The sequence below is a fragment of the Phoca vitulina genome, unplaced genomic scaffold (genome assembly GCF_004348235.1).
Source record: "Phoca vitulina isolate PV1807 unplaced genomic scaffold, GSC_HSeal_1.0 scaffold66, whole genome shotgun sequence".
Taxonomy (NCBI): domain Eukaryota; kingdom Metazoa; phylum Chordata; class Mammalia; order Carnivora; family Phocidae; genus Phoca; species Phoca vitulina.
In genome coordinates, this window is record NW_022589769.1 from 239,332 (window position 1) to 261,899 (window position 22,568).

General features: G+C 39.5%; 1 protein-coding gene across 5 annotated transcripts in view; it reads left to right on the forward strand.

The window, feature by feature from the left end:
• RBFOX1 (RNA binding fox-1 homolog 1) overlaps positions 1–22,568 on the forward strand; it is a 1,177,605-nt gene that overhangs the window by 164,488 nt on the left and 990,549 nt on the right. The window contains exon 1 of one of the 5 annotated variants that reach the window (XM_032392255.1): positions 108–841. The exons of 3 other annotated variants lie outside the window; for them this stretch is intronic. In XM_032392255.1, coding sequence (XP_032248146.1) covers positions 797–841 — 45 coding nt within the window. In that variant the 5' untranslated portion in view covers positions 108–796. Of the gene's footprint in view, positions 1–107; positions 842–1,021; positions 1,204–22,568 lie in introns of those variants that run through there. One more of the 5 variants, XM_032392257.1, reaches the window with a different exon arrangement.

The window sequence follows — 22,568 nt, forward strand, 5'->3', positions numbered from 1 at the left end:
ACAAAGTTTTAACTAGTAGGAAAAGTATAAACGTTTCCCGAGGAAACACTGAGGAAAGCCTATCAGCTGGGGGGTTGGGGGGGAGTGATGGGGTTTTCCATCTTTTACTAGTATTTATATGTGGAGTAGCATGTTGGAAGTCATAAATCCTGTCCCGTGGACATTTTGAATAATGCAGGAGTAGTGTAAGTAATTGGAAGTGCTTATATCCTGCCTTTAGACATTTCACTGTTCGTGAGTTAAAATTGGTTGTCAAGTGTGGACTCGGAGGACCGTGCAAGGTGCCCTATTCTGTCATGTGGTACATATTTAATGCTTGAAAGAACAAGGGAAGGGACACGTGCGGGAGAGGGAGAGGGAGGGCAAGCGGCGAGATACTGCCGCCTGCTCGGTGCTTTGCAAGTGCTCCGGGAAGCAAGGAGGCGGGACCTACGCAGCCTCAGCATCCACCGCCTTCCCCCGGCTGCAAGACTTTGCAAAAACATTGGGCGTCCAATTTGGCCGAGTGTTTTGGCGCGGAGGCCGAGGCCACCCGGGAACCTTGGTGGCCTCCCTTTGTGTGCGTCTCCACGTTGAATGCCTCCTTGCTCGGGCTGCTCGCTCTCTCTCCTGGCGCCTTCTGTACCTGCTGGCGGTAGTGTCAGGCTGCCAGGCAGCCAGGGCGAGCTCAGGCACGGCGCGCACGACAGATGACTGGAGTCATTTACATTGCTAGCACGTGGCTGCCGTTTGCTGTTGCCTCGGACTTCTCCCGTGTTCTCCCGGGGAGGAAACAGGAGGCACTTTGCAGCCGACAATGAAATCTTGGCAGCTAATTGCAGTCGTGGGAGATGCCCTTCAGGTAAGGCGAGAAAAGAGGGCTCTAAACACTGTCAGGGAAAGAGAGGCAGAGAGGGAGAGCGAGGGATGGAGAAAAGGCAGCTTCTGCAGAGGCTTCCTGAAGCCCACTGACTTGCGGGAGGGGGTGGGAGAGGGACGGGGACCGGGGGCGGGCGACAGGGGGGAGGAGTGTGCAAATTGACATTTTTGGCTGCCTGTGGCAGAGGAGCCGCCGTCAGCCGCTGTCCAACGTTCACGCAGAGAGGGTGGCGTGTGCGCCTCCGGGGCTGCTGATTAGAATAGGGACTTGGCGGCAGGAATCCGGGTAAACCAAAGCGGCGATGGGAGGCTGCGGATGCGTTTGCAGCGTGTGAGTGAGACACGGTACGTGAGGCCAGCCCCGGGACCTCTGAGGCTGGGTCAGGGCTCGCCCCGGGAGCACCCAGGGGCGCAGGACATCTGGAGAGGGCGAGGGGCGTTTGCGGCTGCGGAGGAGTCCAGAGAGATGAATCGATTTTCCTTACTGACTAGAAGTTAGCGGGGAACTTCATTGCCCATTCTCATTGGCTCCGTTTAACTTTATTTCCAGAGATGAATAAGCGTTTATAAGGAACCCCGTAAAAGTCCCAATAGGCTAGCAGGGGTTTTGCAAGAGCTGCGCGGTTCTTTAAATGGGAGGTTTATGGAAATGACTGGCCAGATGGGCCATGCCTTTGGAAAGTTGGCATGCTCACGTTCCAATGGGGCATGTGTGTGCGTGTGTGGGAATATGTGTTGCATGTTTGTGTAAACATGTCTACCGTGCTGGTTGCGCTGGTGGGCCCTTACCTTCTCTGCTTTTCCTGACTCCCAAGAGAGATTACATTGACAATATTGGAAATGCTTTGACTTAAGAAATAGGCTCTGGATCATTTCATTAAATTAAACAAGAGTTGCCCTTCTTGAGAGATCAAGTGGGAGAAATGTGCTCTGACTTCCAAAGTGATGGGATTAACTGCCAGGCATTTAAAAAATATGCAGAGTGTTGAATACGGCATTTATCGGCCTACAAGGATCACCTAGAAGACTCAATCTTAGCCTATCCCTCGAGCCATTATTTTCAGATTACTATGAAATTGGTGGTTTTACTTATTTCTGTTGACATAAGAGCTGTGCCTCCCCCTACTTAAGAGGGGCCCCAGGGGAATTCTGAATCCAAAAGTTTTGTTGGCAAAATCATCTTAGAAATTGTCCATTAAATTCCTTGCTGAAAGAGTCACTTTTTGAGTATCTTTAGATATCTCATAATTTACTCATTTTTCATATGGCTTTAATTTTGGTCACACAGAAACGAATGCAAGCAATAATGGAGGCAGTAAAAAATGATTGTGTAATCCTCTTTATTTTGGGTAGCTGGGTAGTAAATTGGTTGAAGGCTCTAAAATCTTCCTCAACTGTGATTCCCTATTTTGATCAAAATGTATCTTCGGAAATCCAAAGGCCATGAGTGTAAATGTGTTTGGGAAACGGACTAACTTGCCTTTGTGGTTTGCTGTGATTAAGTTTTAAGAGGGTTGTTCTTCAAGTAAGTGAACTACAGTCCATCAGTGACGGCTGTTTACCACTGGCATTCATAGGGAATGCGGGCAGCATTCATGATTTTCATACAGAAAGCAGGATTTTTCAACTCTTATCTGCCCACTCACACTCTCCACGCATGCCAGCGTTTCGTCTCTATTAGAATACTCACTGATGATGAGGAGAAAATTGCTTCTCTGAAGAGTTGGAGGGAGTATTACCTACAGGGGAATATTTCTTTTCTCCCTTACTTACCTTCTTCCTCCTCTCCCTTTCTCTCTCTCCCTCGCTCCCTCCTTTTCCCCTTTTTTACTTATTTTTCCCCTTTTCTCTCTCCATCCACCTGTATTTCTTTCCATCTGTCTTTATTTTTGAGCCCGAGCACAGAAAGCTTTCCAGATACCTTCTACTACTACATTTTTATTATAACAAATGTTTTGCACCCTGAAGGATAATTGGAACTTAATTTTCTTTTTCTTTTTTCCTTTCCTTTCCTTTTCATTTCTTTTCTTTTCTCTTTTTTCCTTCCTTCCTTCCTTCCTTCCTTCCTTCCTTCCTTCCTTCCTTCTTTCTTTCTTATTTTTGTATTCTCTGCTCATATACAAGAACCAATTAATATCAGGCAATCTGCTGTACCCTAATCTTATAAATAAAGGCAAATATTCAAACTTTTCTTGTCATTCCATTTTAACCAAGCAAATCAACTCTGGAGAATGCCTTTAGTATATGAAAAGAGCTAAATCTTTTCTCTGTTATCACCAAGTGATGGATTTTTACAACATTGCACTTTGCCTGCTCTAACTTTATTGGGCTGAGCATATTTTTATGTTCGTCTTTTGTAACCTTGTCCCTCAAACTTCTGTTTTCTCTATTGCCTGCCTTAATTTTAGAATCTGGATTCATTTTAATCTGTATTTAGTTGAACTTTGGAGAAACAACCGTCAGCCTTGACTTATGGGCCAGCTTATTTAAGTATCACATATTGGCTATTTTTTTCCAATTTTTTTCTCTCTCCATGAGTATGACACAAAAGTTAAAGTAGATTTCATGTAAAGGGCTTTTTTTTTTTTTTTTCCCAGCAATTGCCTTCTTCCAAACTATAGTTGTAAGATTTTGAGAATAAAGGGTCATGTTTTGAGAATATTAAATGAGAATCAGAGTATATACCCTTTATCATTTTCTGTTTGATTACAGAGAACCTGGTTGGATAGGTCAGTCTTGAGCTAAATAACTATTACAATGTCCAGTGAAAGACCATTTTGGTCTTGTTTTCTGCTAAATTTATAATTTTTCTATTAGGTTTTGAGCAGAGTTTGCAGGACCAGAGAAGTGGAATGTTGTCCAAAAGAGGAAGGATTTTTACAAAATAAAAATTAATCTTTACTATTATTAATTAAACTTCTATTTATGTTTAGTTATAGCTATTTTTTTTTAAATTCATGTGTGTTAGTCTCAAAGTCATCACAGTGGATTGGAACAAGTTCTTTGAAGTAATTCTAATGGAATTAAAACGAAAGTCCTTTTATTAGACTTGAATCCCCATCTCGTATTGATTTTTCAACAAACATAAAAATAAATAGCGAGGGAGAAAAGCATGGACCTTTAAAGTTTTTTGCACTTTCAACTTTATTTTGTTATACATCTGAAAACTCCAGAATGTGATAATACATTAGGTCTTTGTACATATTTAGGGGTGGCCGTCTTTGTCCTTCTGTTTGTTTTCCTTCATTTTCATGCAGAGTTGAGCGCTTGCATGTATTATAAGCAATAGTAAACAAGAGCAAATAGGGGCACGCAGAATTTTTTAATTATGCATTTTAATTTATTTGAATTAAATCACATATAACAAAATAACAATCCTATCTGGTGCTCATGCTGCCCCCTCCCTCTGCTTGCAGGGTACTAAAAGAATTAAGTAATTCTTTTAACAGCTTGTAACATACAATGTTCAGCTTGGAAATCTTTATATTTAATTATCCAATAGCTATGGTGTCCTAGTCTTCAGGAGTGTTTTTTTATTGACAGATATAAAGTTTATATGAAAAGTGGTTCAGTGTGTGTGTGTGTGTGTGTGTGTGCGCGCGTGCGCATGCGTGCGTGCGTGTGCGCGCTCACCCGAAACGCTGAAACAGCTTGTGTCAGCTACAGCAACTCGTTTTGATTCAGCAAAACTAGGTTATGAATTCAAGCAATTAAAAATGACAAAAAGCCCAATTTCACTGCCTAGATTAATATACTTCCAATTTTTCCTACTCCATAAAAATTTCAAAGTGTTCTTTCTGCTTAGGTGTTTGCATAACCTATAAGGTATTGGAAGGCCCCCATTTCACATTTACTTATGATGTCTGAATACTTTGATGTAGCAAATGTAAATAGGATCAATTGGACGTTCTTAACACAATTTTGTCTTTGCAAGTTCTTCTGAAATTATTTCAGTTGGGTTTAAAGGAAAAGCAAGAAGTGCGGTTGTTAGTTCCCTAACATTAATCGGTGGTGAGTAATCTTTCAGCTACTGCCAATGTCATGAAGGCCAGGAAAGGCTTTTTGAGAAATGGTATAATTACAGCAGAAATAGTGTATCCATGTTTCCAGGGTGGCAGTAATTTCTTTTTTTTTTTAATTATGCAATGGTGGGCATATATTTATTGCTTTTTCTCTACTTCTATGGAAGTCAAGTCTCAATTCTGTATTCATGTTTATCTGATTAGCCAAAACTCAGTTCTTTAAAATGGCCCTTTTTTACTTACAGAGTAATTAGTAGTCACAATGAGCCACATTGAATTCACAGCACGTTTTGGTTAGTTGGTTAAATTTTCTCAACTGGCTTGATAAACTTTGATCACACAGAGAATGCATACACACAAACAGACAATCAAGAAGCCCCAGTACTCTTTACTTCGCACTGTCAATGCAGCACAGAAAACCAGCAACAACCAAGTGTGTCAAGGTGGTCTGTATACCTGGCCTTTGCTTTGGAAAGAGGACCACTTAAGGGCTATCTGTTAGGATGGCCTCCTACAGTCTTTCCTTTTCTCTTCCTGATAATTCTGCATCTGCATTTGCTACCTGGGGATAGATTTCTTTGTTGTTTAATTGAAATCTCTACTTGTAAGAAAATCAGTTGCTTGTTTGCTAATGAGATGAAAGTACCAGTTGTGTCTATTATAGTTATTTAAATGTTTGAATAGTGGCCTTCCATTTTATTATAATGACGAGGATGATGAGGATGATGATGCGGTAATGCATCAGCAGTAATAGAAATAACCACACAGCGCTGATTTCTCCCTGGGCACTCACTGCCTCTGTGTGTTGCGCATTGGACTGGGAGCTTCAACAGATTTTCTCTGGTTCTTAACTCTGCGAGGTAGGTATTGCTATGCCTAATTTAGAGATGGAGGAGAAATTTTTAAGACTTTCTATAATTAGAGTAAGCGATTAGGCTCCATATTTTTCTGACTTCAATATACCAAGATATCATTGAAATTTATTACTCTGAATTTAGAAAGGTACACAAAATGGGTACTCAACAGAGGCCCTAGGCAAGTGGTTCTTAACCAGGAGCAATTTTCTCACTCCCCTCCCCACAACAGGGACATTTGGTAACATACTGGAGCCATTTGGGGTTGTCGAATTTGCACAGGGGTGTGCTACTGGCATCTACTGGCTAGAGACCAGGATCTTGCTAAACATCCTAGGATGCACAGGACAAAACAACAAAGAATTTTCCAGCCCATAATGCCAGGAGTGCCAAGATTGAGAAACCCTGTCCTAGGCGATATCAGTGATGCTGTGACGAATATGTACGTGGTCTGATTTTTCAAGAGACTGGATAAGGTACATGGATTTCAGTTATTAAACTTTTGAAATTTCCAATTGGATACTGTGAATAGGATCATAATGCAAAATCAGAAGGTCCATATTTTCTTACAATTTGACTTTAAAATTTTACAGCTGCCTACTTTGAGCATCTTTCTTTATAAATATGACATGGGTCATTGTGATTAAAGTACCTACTTTTCCCTGATTTACTCAGTGTTACCTCTCATAAGTGCTGAAAAATGAGATTTCTTTCAGTGGTACTGATGTCAATAGAAATGCAGCATCACAAAATGAGTCACGCAACAGTAGTTCCAAGAACCTTCCTTCTTCCTTCTCAGCATTCAAACACCATTATTTTCTCCTTATCTTTAAAGGTTTGGCACAGAGACTTACTTGCTTATTTATTTATTTAATAAATGCTGAAATAGTGTTTCATATGTGCCAAGCACTGTTGTTAATATTTTAAAATACTAATTAATTTAATCCTTACGATAAGCCTAAGGGGTTGATACTGTTCTTATCTACTTTTTACGGAGGAGAGAACCCAGGCCCAGAGAAGTTGAATAATTTGCCCAAGGTCACACAGCTTATAAATGGCAGAACTGGGATTTAAACTCCACAGTCTGTGTTCCTGTCCATCTTGCCAGGCTCTTTAACAATTCAGATTTGTATATGTGCAGAAGCAAACTTGTTTAGGCAACATCTTCACTTGAGTTTTGAAAGAAGACATTTTTAGTTTCACTTGGGGGTGGTTAATTGTAAAGTAACTTAACCATTTTTAAGTGAGAGTGAATGTTAATGCTCACAGCTTTATTTTACTATTTAACTACTTATAAATGTATACTGCACCAGAATCAGGAAGACTCGTGAGCTCTCTTTATATGACCACCTCCAACAACAAAAAAGGAAAAGAGTCACATTCAGAAGGGCATAATTTTCAGGATGGATTATCTTTGCTTTATTCCCTATTTAATAGTGGTATTAGAAAAATGGAAATTATTGAACTGCATCTCCTAAGGGGCTTCAAGAAACTTAACTCTTTAGTTTCCTGGCACTTTAAAAATTTTCTAGGGAGCCCAATGTGGTCATACCAAGTGGGATATGGTGGATGTGGGCACACTGATTCCCAGCTTGATCTTGCTAAAGCCAATCCACTTCTCTTCCCACATTTAGACCATGGGAATGACCATGCCAATCTCATTCTCTGTTGAATATCCAGCATGTAGTAAAACCAATGAAGAGAAAAACAATTTGAGTAGGTTTTTAAATAGAAGTGCTTATTTGACATACTTTATTCTGTGTTAGGAGAAGAAAAGATCTTTTAAGTCTGCAATTAAACGTGGATACCATAAGCTGTTCAGAAAACCAAGATGGGCATTGAGAATCTCAATTTATTTCAGATGAATGAATGAATAAATGGATGGAGGGATTAAAAAAATTCTTATCAAGGGTATGCATGGGTTTGTACTTTAATAGAAAACATCTTACATTTTGAATACAAAATATTGGAGGAAGAGGAGGTAGTAGCAGCAGGAACCATCGATCTAACAGCAGGAACCATTGATCCCTGTCAGCTGCCTCCTCAAACTTTTGACCCAAACTTTACATGACTTAAGTGTTGATACATAGCTCACTATGCTTTGCCCCACAAAAAACTCGAAGATGCTGAACCGCAAGAATAGATTGCATTCTACTCAAGGGGAGCCACAGATTCCTTCGTATGAGAGAAGTGTCACTGCCCTTGAACAGCTGTGGTGTGGCCATTCAGCATTGCCAAAGCCATGAAAAGAAGCTCTTGAGCCCCCCTCCCCCAACCCAGGGAAATTCTGGGAACTGAACTGGAAGTGGAAACCATTGCGGTTGTTCTTACATATTTCAGGCCCAGTGAACTCACATTTACACAGAGAAAGCAAAGAGTGAATCCCATTTCAGAACTGTCAAAAGACCAATGTTGGATCCATTGTCGTCACATTTCCTTTTTTGATACAGTTTATTGAATTGGCTTTTGCGGAATACCTAGTCCATCTAAATGTTGGTTCAGGAAATGGTTTAAGATTGAACAAGAATTTATTGTTCAATGATAATTAAGTGGGAATAAACTCACATAGCTAAGGGTACCCAATAAAGTTCTGTAAGTGTCGCCCATTAGTCTATAGTGCTAAAATACATATATTTCACTTAGTTGAATTTTTAAAAAAAGGAAATTGGATTTAAAGTGGCCATTTTAATTCCATATTCAGTGGTTTTGATTCTAACATATTTCCATATTTAATGAGAGAATCTACTTTTTAAAATAAAGACAACCAGTGATAAACTTTGTGTGCCATTGAGAAGAATGTGTCCAAAAAAGGGAAAATGAATTTTGGCCAAGTCTCTATTATCAAATTTCCCCAGGGAACTAAAAATATAAAGGTTGCATCAATGCTATAAGTGGTTCAGGCTTCAACTTTTGCTCCTAATAGAAAAAGAAGCCAGGCTTTGTTGTAATGCACTAGCTAACTGCTCAATATATAGAATTATACATTATTACTGTCATTATTACAGATACTGTCTATTGAGTGTTTGCAATGAGCCATCCACTGTGTTAACTTCTGGATATACATTGCTGAATTGAGTACTCCAGTAGCTTTATGAGGTGGAGAGTTCTTAGACCCATTTTTCATGAGGGGAGACTGAGTCTTGAGGTGTTTTTTTCTAGCATTATCATGGCTAGTAAGTAGAAGGATTGGCAATCAAATTTGAAACTTCATGACTTCAGAGCCCATTTTCTCCCCTTTTTGACTCAAATCCATAGAAATCTTTATTTTAACATTGGTGAAAAATGGATCTGACATAGATCATGTTTGGTTAGCCCTGGATGGTCCTTGTGATCCTCTTATTAGGACTAACGTTCCTTTATTCTTGTCAGAATATGTGGATGGATCATGGCTGGATGGATATATAGGTTGACTAATGACACAGAATGAAATTGGCAAGGAGCATGAATATAGTTTTCAGAAAAATAAATGTAAATACCAGCAAGGATATTAATATATATTCATATACGTACATATGTGAAAGTTTCATCTGTATATATAAATGTTTCATAGATTATATTGGAAAATATGTTTAATGAAATAGGCATTCGATACTATGTTAGAGAGAGTGTGGGATGGTTTGTTCTTTTCTGGAAAACAATTTGGAAATTTTTATATATAAAAAAGTACATGCTTTGGGGCGCCTGGGTGGCTCAGTCGTTAAGCGTCTGCCTTCGGCTCAGGTCATGATCCCAGGGTCCTGGGATCGAGCCCCGCATCAGGCTCCCTGCTCAGCGGGAAGCCTGCTTCTCCCTCTTCCACTCCCCCTGCTTGTGTTCCCTCTTTCGCTGTGTCTCTCTCTGTCAAATAAATAAATAAAATCTTAAAAAAAAAAAAAGTACATGCTTTGACCCAATGTTTCCACCTCTAGAATTTATGTAATTGCTCAAATTTACAAAGATGCATGTTGGTTGACTACAGCATAGTGTATAGTGGGAAGAAAAAGTGGAACAAATTAGATGCCTAACAATAGGGGATTGGATGCCCTGAACAGAATGGATCGTGTATCGTCCTGAAGTGGTGGCTGAGGTGTTGGAAGTGAACAAGAATCTGAACTTCAGAAATGTGTTAGGAAAAGTTTGTTAGGGAATTAGCACACATGTGCAAACACTATATACATGGTGAAATTGCAAAAGATAACTGAGGGACTGTGGAGGGTGGTCACCTCTGTGGTTACTGTGGCATGTGACTGGGAAGGGAACAGGGAAACATGGAGAAATTGCTTGTAGGATTATATAAGACAGATAAATTGTGGGGGTCTGCTGTTCAGCATGGTGCCTGGAGTTAGCCACATGGCATTGTGCACTTGAAAATGTGTAAGAGGGTAGATCTCATGTTAAGTGTTCTACACACACACACACACACACACACACACACACACTGGACCCAAGGAAACTTTTGGAGATGATGGATGTGTTTATTACTTGATTGTGGTGATGGTATCATGGGTGGACGCATATATCCAAACTCATCCAATTGTATGCAGTAAACCTGTGCAGGTTTTTGTATATTAATTATACCTCAATGAAACCATTAAAAAAATTTAACCTTTATTCCTTTTTTCTTTTTAACAAATATGCACTATTTTGATAACAAAAAAAATATTTAGTTTATTTAAAAAAGAGCTTCCATTTTTGGAATACATATGGTCAGCCCCTCACCCCCAAGTGGATACAGATCACCTTAGACAGCAATGTTGATGTTGTATGTTAGACGTAGGCAACCCAAACTGTTTTGAAAATGTGCTTAAGAGAGACTTATAAAAGGAGGTGAAGAAACCCAAAAATGGCTTGATTTAAAATTATGTCCTGGCTAAGGTTTGGGGTTGGTATGTGTTCTGAAACGGTGTGGTTGGCTGTTGGCAATTTCTGAAAATGATAAAGCTAAGTGTTAACTGTAATGGTTTGGCCACAAAGGAAACGAAATTCCCCCGATGCTGCAGACACTTGTCATTCTTCGGAGGTACTGCAAAATCATGATCCTTATCCTTCCAGCTGCGCGTGTCTGTCAGGGAATGTGGGCTGCTAAAAGTTGTATACTATTATTTTTTTATTCATCTCTGGGTCATTTCATCTTCCTGTGCAAGCCACATGAATGGCTGTGTATGAAAATTGTATTTTGTGCCGAATTTCCCACTGTGAAAGATGTTTACTATATATTTATGAAAACACTGCAATAACAAAACCCTTTATATAGCCTTTCAATTTGCTGTAAGGGCAGATAAAATATTTTTATCTCGAACTGAACTTCATACCTTGGGAGATTCAGCAGGCCCGACTCGGAATAATAAAACACTTCAGAGAAAGGCAAACGCTGTTCAGATTGCTTCAGAAACCTGTGTACTTCACTCAGCAGACCTCAATTCCTTTAAACATACCAACTGAAAATATAAAACCTATAACTAATCGATATAATTTATGCATCATTAGACAAAATAATATTTTTTAAATTTATTAGATAGTTTTGTAATGTGTCTACAGAGATTCAGGGTGATTCTTAAGGAGCAGTGTTTCCTTAATGCGGGAAAATACGGGAAGGAGGTTGGTCGTCGCCCAAATGTATTCACGGTGCTCATTCTTCACCTTCATTTACGCTTTGGCAGTGTTTTTAATTGACACTTTTGTCAAGATAATTGTAGATTCATGTGTAAGTGTAAGAAATAATACAGAGATCTCTTGTACACTTCACCTAGTTTCCCCCAAGAGTAATATTTTGCAAAACCATAGTATCCCATTATATCCAGGATATTGACATTGCTACCATCCACTGATCTTATTCAGATTCCCCCAGATTGATTTGCACTCGTTTGTGTGTGTGTATTTAGTTCTATACAACTTTATCACATGTGTAGGTTGATGAATCTACCACCACACGCGAGATAGCAGCCACTTCCATTACAAGGACACTTAACCCCCATCCCTAAACCCTGTCAACCACTAATCTGTCCTCACTTTCTAAAATTCTATCATTTTGAAATGTTGGCAAAGTGGAATCACACAATATTTAACCTTTTGGGATTGGCTTATTTGCTCATCATAATTTCTTAGAGTTCTGTCTGAGTTATTGATGTATCAATCATTTGTTTTTTTTTTTTTTTTTGTTTGTTTGTTTCTTTAATCACTCAGGACTATTCCCCAATACGTATGTACCACAACTCTTGAATCATTCACCTGTTGAAGGACATCTGGGCTGTGTTTGGCTATTACAGACAAAGTTGGTATGAACATTTCTGTACAGGTTTTTGTGAGCATGAGTGTCACATCTCTGGGATAAATGCCCAGGAGCGGGCTATGGCGATTGTTGGTTCATGCACGTTACGGAAAACATTAATATGTTGCGCCTGTAGGAAGTCAATGCCAGTTGCACACAAACCAATAAAAGGAAAAATATAAAATCTTACCCACATCTTAATGTTTATTTCTACAGAAACATAGCACTAAATATAGAGAATAGCTAGCGTTTATGTGGCATCCACCATATGCCAGTCGGTATTCTAAGCCTGTTGTGTATGCTAACTCATTTGTCCTCACAACAGCTTCGTGATGTACATGCTCTTATTATCCCCACTTACAGACGAAGAATCAGGCACAGAGTGCTTGAGTAACTTGCCAAGAGGATACAACCGGTGCTTTTCGGCAGTCTGGCTTGAGAAACCCTCATCTTAACCACTACTCATGATTTGAACCTCATTCACAGATCTGTTGGTCATGGCCCTGGGTTGGCTGAGATGGCAGCTCTCATTTGGTTGGGTAAACATCCATCAGTATGGCTCTGAAAAGAAATAATACCTGGAACTGGGTCTATAGAACAATCAGCTAGCTGACTTCACTATCCCTTAACTCACTGCTCTGTCTTTAAGCTTACTTTATTTGACCATCTCAGACAGATGGAGGCTTCTTCTGGCTTTTAGATCTCCAAGAGGTAGATTTCACAACCCTCCCGTGGTTACACACTGCAATATTTCACAGCTCTCTATACCAGTATGTTCTGCTTTTCGGCATGGCCCAAATCTGTCGTATGGCACATGGATCCCCTCATCATTTGTCAACTTTCAGTGAAGATGTAGAATTGATGGTGACCATGTCTACTCAACAACACAACTTAAAGGTACCTATTTCTAACAGAATCTTGCATGGCTGCTTTTCGTTAATCATGGAGCTATTCATTCCTCCAAAGGCATTTCATATTTCCACCAGACTTATAAAGTATTTAATATTTTCATATGCTCCAGTGTAAAGCCATCTGTTGCAGTGACAGGACAAAATGTTGACGACAAGAACAAGCGTATGTTTATGGAAAGATTCCATGAAATGTTAACAAGAAAGATATGTGCTACTCTAGGGTGTCTTGTAGAAAATGGCCAGGGGAATTTGGAAGGCATGACCTCCAGCGCTGGTATTCATAAACTGGCATTCATAAATGACACATGTTCTTTTGTTTCTGTCTCATAAATTTGGACTAGATCGGCAATGTAAGTGGTGGCAGAGACCTATTTGGAAGAAAAGAGTGGTATTATTTAATTTTTGGAACTTTATTTCATCTGTTGTTCTTCATGTGCTTCCTTTGACTTTTTGCTATTCATTTGAACAAGTGGATTGGGAGCCCGCTGTGTGCTAGGCATGCGTGTTGCTGGAATAGCTAGATTGTGTTTCTAAACAGCTAGAACCATTCCTCAGTGCCTAACTTTAATAGCCATGTTGTGGCCTTGCTAATATAGGAACAGTCAGATGGGAATCAATTTGGCTGCCCACTTGGAACACATCAGTCGAGGCACAGTTATCTAAAACTGTTGCTACACCACATTGCCCCTTGCTGAACTGAGCTCAGAAAATCAAAGCAAATGCCTCCAAGCTAAGGCCCTGATGCTCTTGGGGAGAAACATCACAGCTAAAATGCCCTGAGTATCTGACAAGCACTTGGGGAAGACACCGTACATTAACTGGTTTACTTAAGCCTCCCAAGCATCTTATGTGGCAGGGGCGGTCCTTCTTGTCATTGTACAGATGAGGTGGCAGTTTTAGAGATGGTGAGGCAATTTACCCAAGATCGCACAGCTCATACTGTGTAGACCTTGGATCTGGCCACAGGGAGACTGAGTCCATAAACAGCTGCTTAAGTACTGTGTTCTATAACTGACACTAGATAGAAGCTTGTTCAATGCTGACTGATGAGGTCTTCTTGGGGTGACATTAGCTGGAATAGGTGGGTCAAAATTGAGCAGACTTCTGAAATGTGATGTGGCGCTTGGTGTCCTCCACAGACTTGCAAAGCCCTTAAGTTCTCAGTTCCTTTTTCATTTTCTGCAGAAAGGTGTCAGTGATTCTTGAAAGCCAGGGGAGGCTTGTGGAAGACATTGGCATGAAGACAGACTAGCAGCTCTTTCAAGTGCTACAGCAGGCCAAGATCATGTGGGGTAACCCACAGAGGCCTCCTTTATGCCACTTTTTGAACTGTGTCCTACTAAGAAGTGTGATATGAACATTAGGTCTTGACTACCCGTGTCAAAAGGTGACAGTTTCTGGCTAGCTACTCTGAGGTTAATAAAATTAATGAAATAGCAGAATTTAGGGAGATTTATAAGCAGAAACATATATGTTCAAGAAGAGTAAAAGGTCATCAGCTGAAGTTAATAGAGGAAAAACTAATCAGAAAATCTGAGAGCGGGGGCGCCTGGGTGGCTCAGTTGGTTAAGCGACTGCCTTCGGCTCAGGTCATGATCCTGGAGTCCCGGGATCGAGTCCCGCATCGGGCTCCCTGCTCGGCAGGGAGTCTGCTTCTCCCTCTGACCCTCCCCACTCTCATGCTCTCTCTCTCTCATTCTCTCTCTCTCAAATAAATAAATAAAATCTTTAAAAAAAAAAAAAAAAAGAAAATCTGAGAGCGAAGAAAGACAAGGTAGCTTGTAAGGAACATTGTTTATTTCAGTCAGCCTCCTCAGAAGGATGTCAAGATTTGTTCTATAATCAGGCTGTTTTAGACCCATAGGTTTTGCCTGCAGGTGTTCATCTCAACAATCAGATTGTAATGATATGTTATAAACTTCATGAAAATGGAAAACAGGTGGACAATATATAATTAATTCTTAGCACAATGCCTGGCCCATATTAGAGTCTCAATAAGTGTTTTTTTTTTTTTTTCTAGTAAGTGTTTTCAAAGAATGTATGATCATATTGGATTGTGTCAGAATATTTATTATGTAGTAAGTCCTGGTAAACCCAAGTAATAATTATATCTATAATAATTAGGTAATGTTTTCAGAATCCTGTGTGGAAAGACCGTCTTATTTCCACCTGCTAGTTCTCTCTCTCCTGAAGCTTGAGATATGTGGGTAATTATTTTCTAAATTATGACTAGAACAATATGCATAGTAAAAATAGTGGCACCATTTATATCTGATCTCCCAACTAAAATATTGATACAACCTTATATAGGGTTTACAGCAAGCAGTAATGTTCTAGTGCCTTCTCCCCCAGCACACCCTATTTATATTGGCAAAAAGCGACTTATGGTTAATGCAACAGTGAAAATAAATTATTACCATTCTCTGATTGTGTGACAGGTTAGTAATTAACTTATGTCACTAGTTGGCCTCACACAACTGTGTTTATTCAGCTTCATGGAGCACTTTTTAGGGAAAAAGGAAAGATCAGCAAGGCATTCTTTGTTTACTGTAGATGCTAGATGCTGGTGGAATGCATCTTTTCCTATTGACTAGGAAATAAGTTGGTTGTTAGGACATGATTTTCCATTCTTCAAAATGATATGGTGATGCAGGGAACTTGAAAGCTACCCTGGAATTAGAAAAGCATAAAGAAATTGCCCTTTATGCGCTAATCGAGCCTTTGTGCCTGTTTTCTTTGGGGTACTTTTTACTGTATAGGCTCAGCAAAGAGCCATGTGTAGAAAAAGGTACGGAAAATTTTAATTAAAAGGAAAAAAATGTGGTTTTTTTTCCCATTGTAGGTTAAGTGCCTATCACACAGCCTAGGGACAATGGTATTAGATTTGTAATAAGTACAAGTAAAGCTTTTCATTTTGATTGGATTGGGTGTATTTTTCATCAGTATCTCCCGTGTGAGCCATGATTCCAAGACAGAGTCTTGTAATCTTCTGCAGTGGGAATGATTCAGCTTAAAAATCAATAGGGCATGAGGTATTTCAAGTTCTCATTATTGTAATGTGTCAACATCACTTCAGTGACCCCAGAGTCCTATGTTGGCTGGTTTTTCCCCTGATTTATTGTGCAATCTCGCAGGGCAAACTATAATTTCACTTGGAATCAGAAAGTCTCCATTTATGGTTTGTGCCCCAGTCTCCAGTCATTAGGGCATTCGCAGGGAATCAATACCTCCTCTTGTTGCTAACAACTGAATGAAGTTGTCACCTGCTTAGATTACAAAGGAGATGGGTAAAAAGATGCAGTAAGAGTGAGTACATTGGACAAGGTCTGTTTTGAGAAGGGCTTTCTTTGATGTTCACCTTCTGCCGCTTGGAGGGGTTTCAGCCTTTCTCAGGATGTTGATTATAGAAAACCCCCACCACCTAATTAGCACAATGTTTCATTTCTTTTTGTGTGTGTGAATTGTTTGTAGATGATGTAATTCCCCTCGGTTAAAGCAAAGTGAGAGAGCCTTTCTTGAAAGTCTGAGTTCTGGCACATTTTCTAGAACCTGTTGAGTCATGCCAACTCTTCTTAAATACCCAGTCATCATGCTGACACTGTAAAGACAGGGTCTTCCATCCCTTTCCTAATTGGCCAAATACCTAGAAACTTAATGAGATTTCCAGTAAGAAGAAGACCATCTGCTTTCAACGTGCCATCGATCAGTGTGTACACATTCGACCCTGAGGCTCTGCGGCACACATGCTCTCTCTCCCTCTCTCTCAGATTCTTCATTAGAATCTCTCTCTGAGATTCTTCAGTGAATGTTTATATGCTATTGTCAAGTCACCAATAGCACCAATAATGAGTCTAAATTTCATATCTAATACCCAGTGTTTAGCAATGGGTAAGAATGTCTGCATAGTCTCATCAGAAGTATAATTAAGTACCTATCATGTATACTCTGTGTGCTTGTGAATACATTAGAGAGTCCTTCCCTCAAGGAGACTAATCACGGGAAAAACCCAAGGTAAGTGGCAGTGGCATTGCAGGGATTGTAAGGTGAGGGAATGTGGAAGCATAGAGAGGAAGCACTGAACACATGAATGTAAGCATCTTGGAAGATTTCAAGACTGACATCAACATTTGCTAATATCTTGACCATATGTGAAGATGTTATCATTCTCCTTCCTCTCAAAGATTATAAAATCAACTTTGATATGTGGGCAGCAATCACCATGTTTTAAAGTTGCCTTTTTTTTCAGTAAGATCATGGTCTTTTATCATCACACTTGGGGAACGGTTGTATTCACCCAGGGGGCTCTTATATGTCTTATTCAGTTTGGGGTTGCTGGAGCTGCTCCAACAATGTCCCTGTCTTTTCTTTCTACCCTTCCTCGTAGACTCCCTTCCTCAGAGAGCTGCTTCAATAGGGTGGGATGCTAACGGGGCCAGTGGCAGCCCTTGATCTTACTCTCTGATCTTTAGCCTGACCCTAGACCTTCATCTTGAAAATTTACAGACCATTTTGATGTGTCTTTTTGCAAATTGCCAGTTAGAAGTTTTACAGACAAGAACCCCATTTATCAAAGTTTCTGGTCTTCTTCTAAGACATACATTCATTTCAAAGACATTTATTGGGTACTGTACTGGTGCCAAGTACCCCTTTTTCATATTCTAAGCTGCTAAAAAAGAGTGATTCTTTCTAGAGACTCTTTGTTGATACTGGAGTACTTCTTTTTCTTGATTTTCATAACCCTTTTATGACTTGCCTTCTGTTCTGGATTCACTCATTCATTGATTCACTAAATACTTGACAGTGCTTTTTGTAGTGCTGAAGAGATGGTGGTGAACAAGACAGACAAGACTCCTGCTCTTGCCAAGTTTACATTCTAGCAAGGTAGGTGAGTTTTTTACTTTGTTGGTCTGCTTGGGGGCTCATAGGGATGAAACCCAGGTTTCCTACTTCCCTGGGAGTAGGTTGAGCTATTCCTTCCTGAAGAGAATATTATCTAACTGGAGTTTAAAAATGACTTCGATTGTGAATGGAACCATCTCCAATCAGGGACTGTTTGTAATATTATGCAGCTACTAAAAGGATGAGAGATGTTTAAATGTGATACTATGGAGAGATGATAAATATCAACTCAGCTTAGATATTAATGTGGGGGTAGATGTAAGTAAGTCAAAAAAGGAAGGTAATGTATGTAGTATGATCATATTTGTGTAATGAAGACATACATATGGATGCCTGGATATTTTCTGGAAAGACAGACAAGGAACTAATAATAATGAGTGTTTGAGAGAAGGGGGCTGAAATCAGAGTAGGAGGATCCTAATGATTCATTGTATGCCATTTTGTACTCACTGACTTTTTTTTGCCATTTGCATGCATTACTTTTCCAAAAAATAATTATTAAAAATATTAAGCACCTGCCCAAATCTCTATAATAATTTATGAAGTCTTTCTTTATCTCTGTTCTATTTCTCTAGAATAAATTTGATAGAAGAGATTGCAGAAGCCCAGGGATTCATAACGCTTATGACTTTGTAATGATTAGCTTTTGCTATGTAACAAACAATTCCAACATTTTGTGGCTTAAAACAAAAATCATTTATTAGCTCATATTTCTGTGGCAGCAGTACGGACTGGGTTCAAGTGGGTATTTTTTTTTTTTTTTTTTTTGCTGGTTTCACCTGGGTTTACTCATACCACTAGGGCTGGATTGTCTAGAATGGTTTTACTCACATGGCTGGTGATTAACCTGGGATGCTTCTGTTTTTCTCTATGCGGACTCCTCAGCAGGCTAGCTCAGGCTTGGTCAGCAGACTATCTTGGGTCTCAGAGTTCCAAGTGCAATGAAAGGGCAATACTTAACTTATGAGCATTTTCTAGCCTTTGCTTGTATTACATTGATAATGGGTAGTTGGCCAAAGCGAGTTACACAGCCAAGCCCGAAACCAAGGAATAGAGTGATAGATAGCAATGAAAGAAGCAGCAAACTCATCTTGAAAAGGTGTATGCAAACAGGGTTGGAATATGTTTGTGCCCATTACTGGCAACTCACTCCAGCCCTCTTCAAGGCAAATCATACACTGAGGGGAAGGATACCGTATGAGAAGGACCATCCTTAAGCTAGCTCTTCCTCCTAAAATTGTACTTTACAGTGAAGTCCAAAACTAGTCTCTCCCTTCTTAAGAACTGCCTTCCATTTGCATATACCTAAGCATCCTCCTTATCTTTCAAAATGTAAGTGCTCTTGCTAATATGTTTTTTCTTCCTTCAGTGAAATGTCAGCCCAGAAGTAAGGTAATCCTATGCTCGTAGTGACACAGAACATCCCTAAGATAAGGGCCCAGATATTTTCAAGAAGTTCTGCACACGTGCATTATAGAGCCAACATCAACAGTGTTCTGATAAGTATGTCTGATTCTGAGTTTCCTCATAACCCTCCTGTTGGGAAACTGTTTGCTTTGAATCAGGTACACTGGTGCCTCCAGCTTCAACTTCACATTCCCCTGTCCTTAAACATCAACTAATTTATTTCAGAGATCATTTGGGAAGCTAATATGTTTGTTTTTCTGATTCTGCTGGCACCAGTTTATGCTTCCATTGGCTTATGGATGTACAGATTTTGGAATTGATGAGAGAGTGAGGAAGGCTGTGTGTGGTACCTTTTTTTTTTTTTTATGTTATGTTAATCACCATACATTACATCATTAGTTTTTGATGTAGTGTTCCATGATTCATTGTTTGCGTGTAACACCCAGTGCTCCGTTCAGTACATGCCCACTTAATACCCATCACCAGGCTAACCCATCCCCCCACACCCCTCCCCTCTAGAACCCTCAGTTGTTTTTTAGAGTCCATAGTCTCTCATGGTTCATCTCACCCTCCAATTTCCCTGCCTTCGTTTTTCCCTTCCTGCTATCTTCTTCTTCTTCTTTTTTTTTTTTTTTTTTTAAGATTTATTTATTTGACAGAGAGAAACACAGCGAGAGAGGGAACACAAGCAGGGGGAGTGGGAGAGGGAGAAGCAGGCTTCCTGCTGAGCAGGGAGCCCGATGCGGGGCTCGATCCCAGGACCCTGGGATCATGACCTGAGCTGAAGGCAGACGCTTAATGGCTGAGCCACCCAGGCGCCCCTCTTCTTTTTTTTTTTTAACATGTAATGTATTATTTGTTTCAGAGGTACAGGTCTGTGATTCAACAGTCTTACACAATTCACAGCGTTCACCATAGCACATACCCTCCCCAATGTCTATCACCCAGCCACCCCATCCCTCCCACCCCCACCACTCGAGCAACCCTCAGTTTGTTTCCTGAGATTAAGAATTCCTCATATCAGTGAGATCATATGATACATGTCTTTCTCTGATTGACTTATTTCGCTCAGCATAATACCCTTCAGTTCCATCCACATACCTTTTTAATGAGAAACTAAATGTCATTCAGTTAAAAGTACAGAGGGCTCAGAGTAACTGGCAGGTAGAGATAAGCTTGAGATATGCCCATTTACTTTTCAAATACACTGAGTTTTACTTGACATCTTAAACTGGTAGATAGATGGACAACTTGTGGGCAGTCACAAGGATAAGCTGTCCCACTGCCATATTGGTTTTCTGAAAACTCCATGTACGTGGATTTAATTGCATTCTTGCAAACGTTATTCTATAAAAGCAGAATAAAGTGTGACAAACTGACACTTCTATTTAAAAAACAAAGTCCACTCAAATTGTTTTTCTCTTCACCAGACTTGGGGATTCTGCCCTAGTTATACAGTTTCTTGCTCAGTGGATGGATTTGAAGTATTTCTTTAAGCTGTTGATTGTCAATCACTTTTATATAGTTGTCACTTTCAGGATGTCACAGTGAATAGCAGAAATGTAAAGCTTGTAGACACTCATTCTCACTCTGACATTCATAACTCAATTGAGCTTTGTTTATAAAAAAGAATCTAAGAATATACAAATTAACGATTAGTAAAAATAGCTTTCTAGAAGGATCTTTTATTTAACAAACAGGAAAATAATATTTGGAAACAAAGTGCCCCCATTACATCCAGGAGAAGTGTGAATTTTAAAAATCTACATTGGAGTAGACAAGCATACTAGGTATTCCTTAGTACAATTTCTAGACATGTGCTTGCTCTACACCTGCTCAGTGCCTACCACAGCTAGGCAGAGATTATGGTGTACTGGCATAGTTTGGAAAGAGGGGCAAGAGGAAGAGAGATGATGCAAAATAAATAAGGCATTGATTCAATCCTCAAGAATGCTATCCATTTAAATTGACAGAACAGACTTTCATAAAATGCTCAAAGGAAAAAATGAACTACTCTTTGCTACAGACTAAAAACTCACCAATAGTTTAATAAAGGGAAAATCATATACACAGGAGTAATACATGAGCATTTCCTGGAAACAATGGTACTGGTAACTCACTAATTGATTTCACATATATCAAGGTCCTACTAAGTGTTGGGGCACAGTGTTGGTGCCAGTGTTAAGTGGACAAAAAGTGACAGGGAACTTGTTACCCAGCAGCACACAGTTGAGTGGGGTTAGGAAAGGACGGTAGATGGGGAAAAATAAAATAATCACAACAGAAAACTGTTTCTTCTTAACAATGTGAATATACTTAGCAGTACTGACGTGTATATCCCAAAATGGTTAAGATGGTACTTGTATATGTTTGTTTACCACAATAAAAAAATTCAAAAAAGAAACCCACAAATTAATTCAGTTAATCCCCTACTTAAAATTCTCCAGTGGTGCCTCATGATTCTTTGAAGAAGAAAAAAAATGATTGTGTTCCATAAGGTTCCATAACATCTGGTCTCTGCCTACCTCAAAGACCTCATTTCCTCATACTTTGTGTCATTCATACTCTTCTCTAGCCCTTTTCTCTCTCTTGTTTATCTTAAAACAGGCCAAGGTCATTATCAACCTTTGCATCTGTAATTCCTGCAAACCAAAACACTCTTCCCCATGATTCAAAAGAGGAATTCTTTGCCATACTTTAGGCACATCAAGAAGACATTTATAATTACAATAAGAAAAATAATAAGAAAGATGCTTCCTACTGTTGTTATCATTAATGTTATTAATTTTATATGCCTCAGGTCTCAGACCTGGTTTTTTATTATTGAATTTATGTAGAGTTTCCATTTTACAAGATTTTATTTTTATGGTATTCAAGATTACTTTTCAAAATGGCCCCATCCTTTTGGATAAAATTTAAAAATCTACCGCTGACCTTGAGAAATGGCTGATTTTATTTCAAAGAAGTAACAAAGAATTTGCTTTCTTTTGTTGTAAGTTTTCCAAGCGCTTTACCAGACAGCATCTTCCAATAAAATCACATGATTTGGTAAAGTCTTTCTTCAGGGTTGGCCAATAGATTTAAAATTCAGGAGAAACCAGATTGGAGGAAATGCAAAATAAACTATAACTCTGAAAATGAGGGAGAAATATCATGAATACTGGGATACTTACTCAAAGGGAGATGTGAAGATAGGCAGCCCCTGACAACTGGCCACACACAATTCAGGGCATGCATGTTCTCATGCTTGAGACAGCTGCGTGGTTGTGGCTGTCCAGTGATATGTCATAGTTACTAGAAGCTTCTTTCCCTAACTTCCTATTTCCTGAGCTCTTTGGCAAGAGTCAATAGAGAAAGAGAAGAGTGGAAA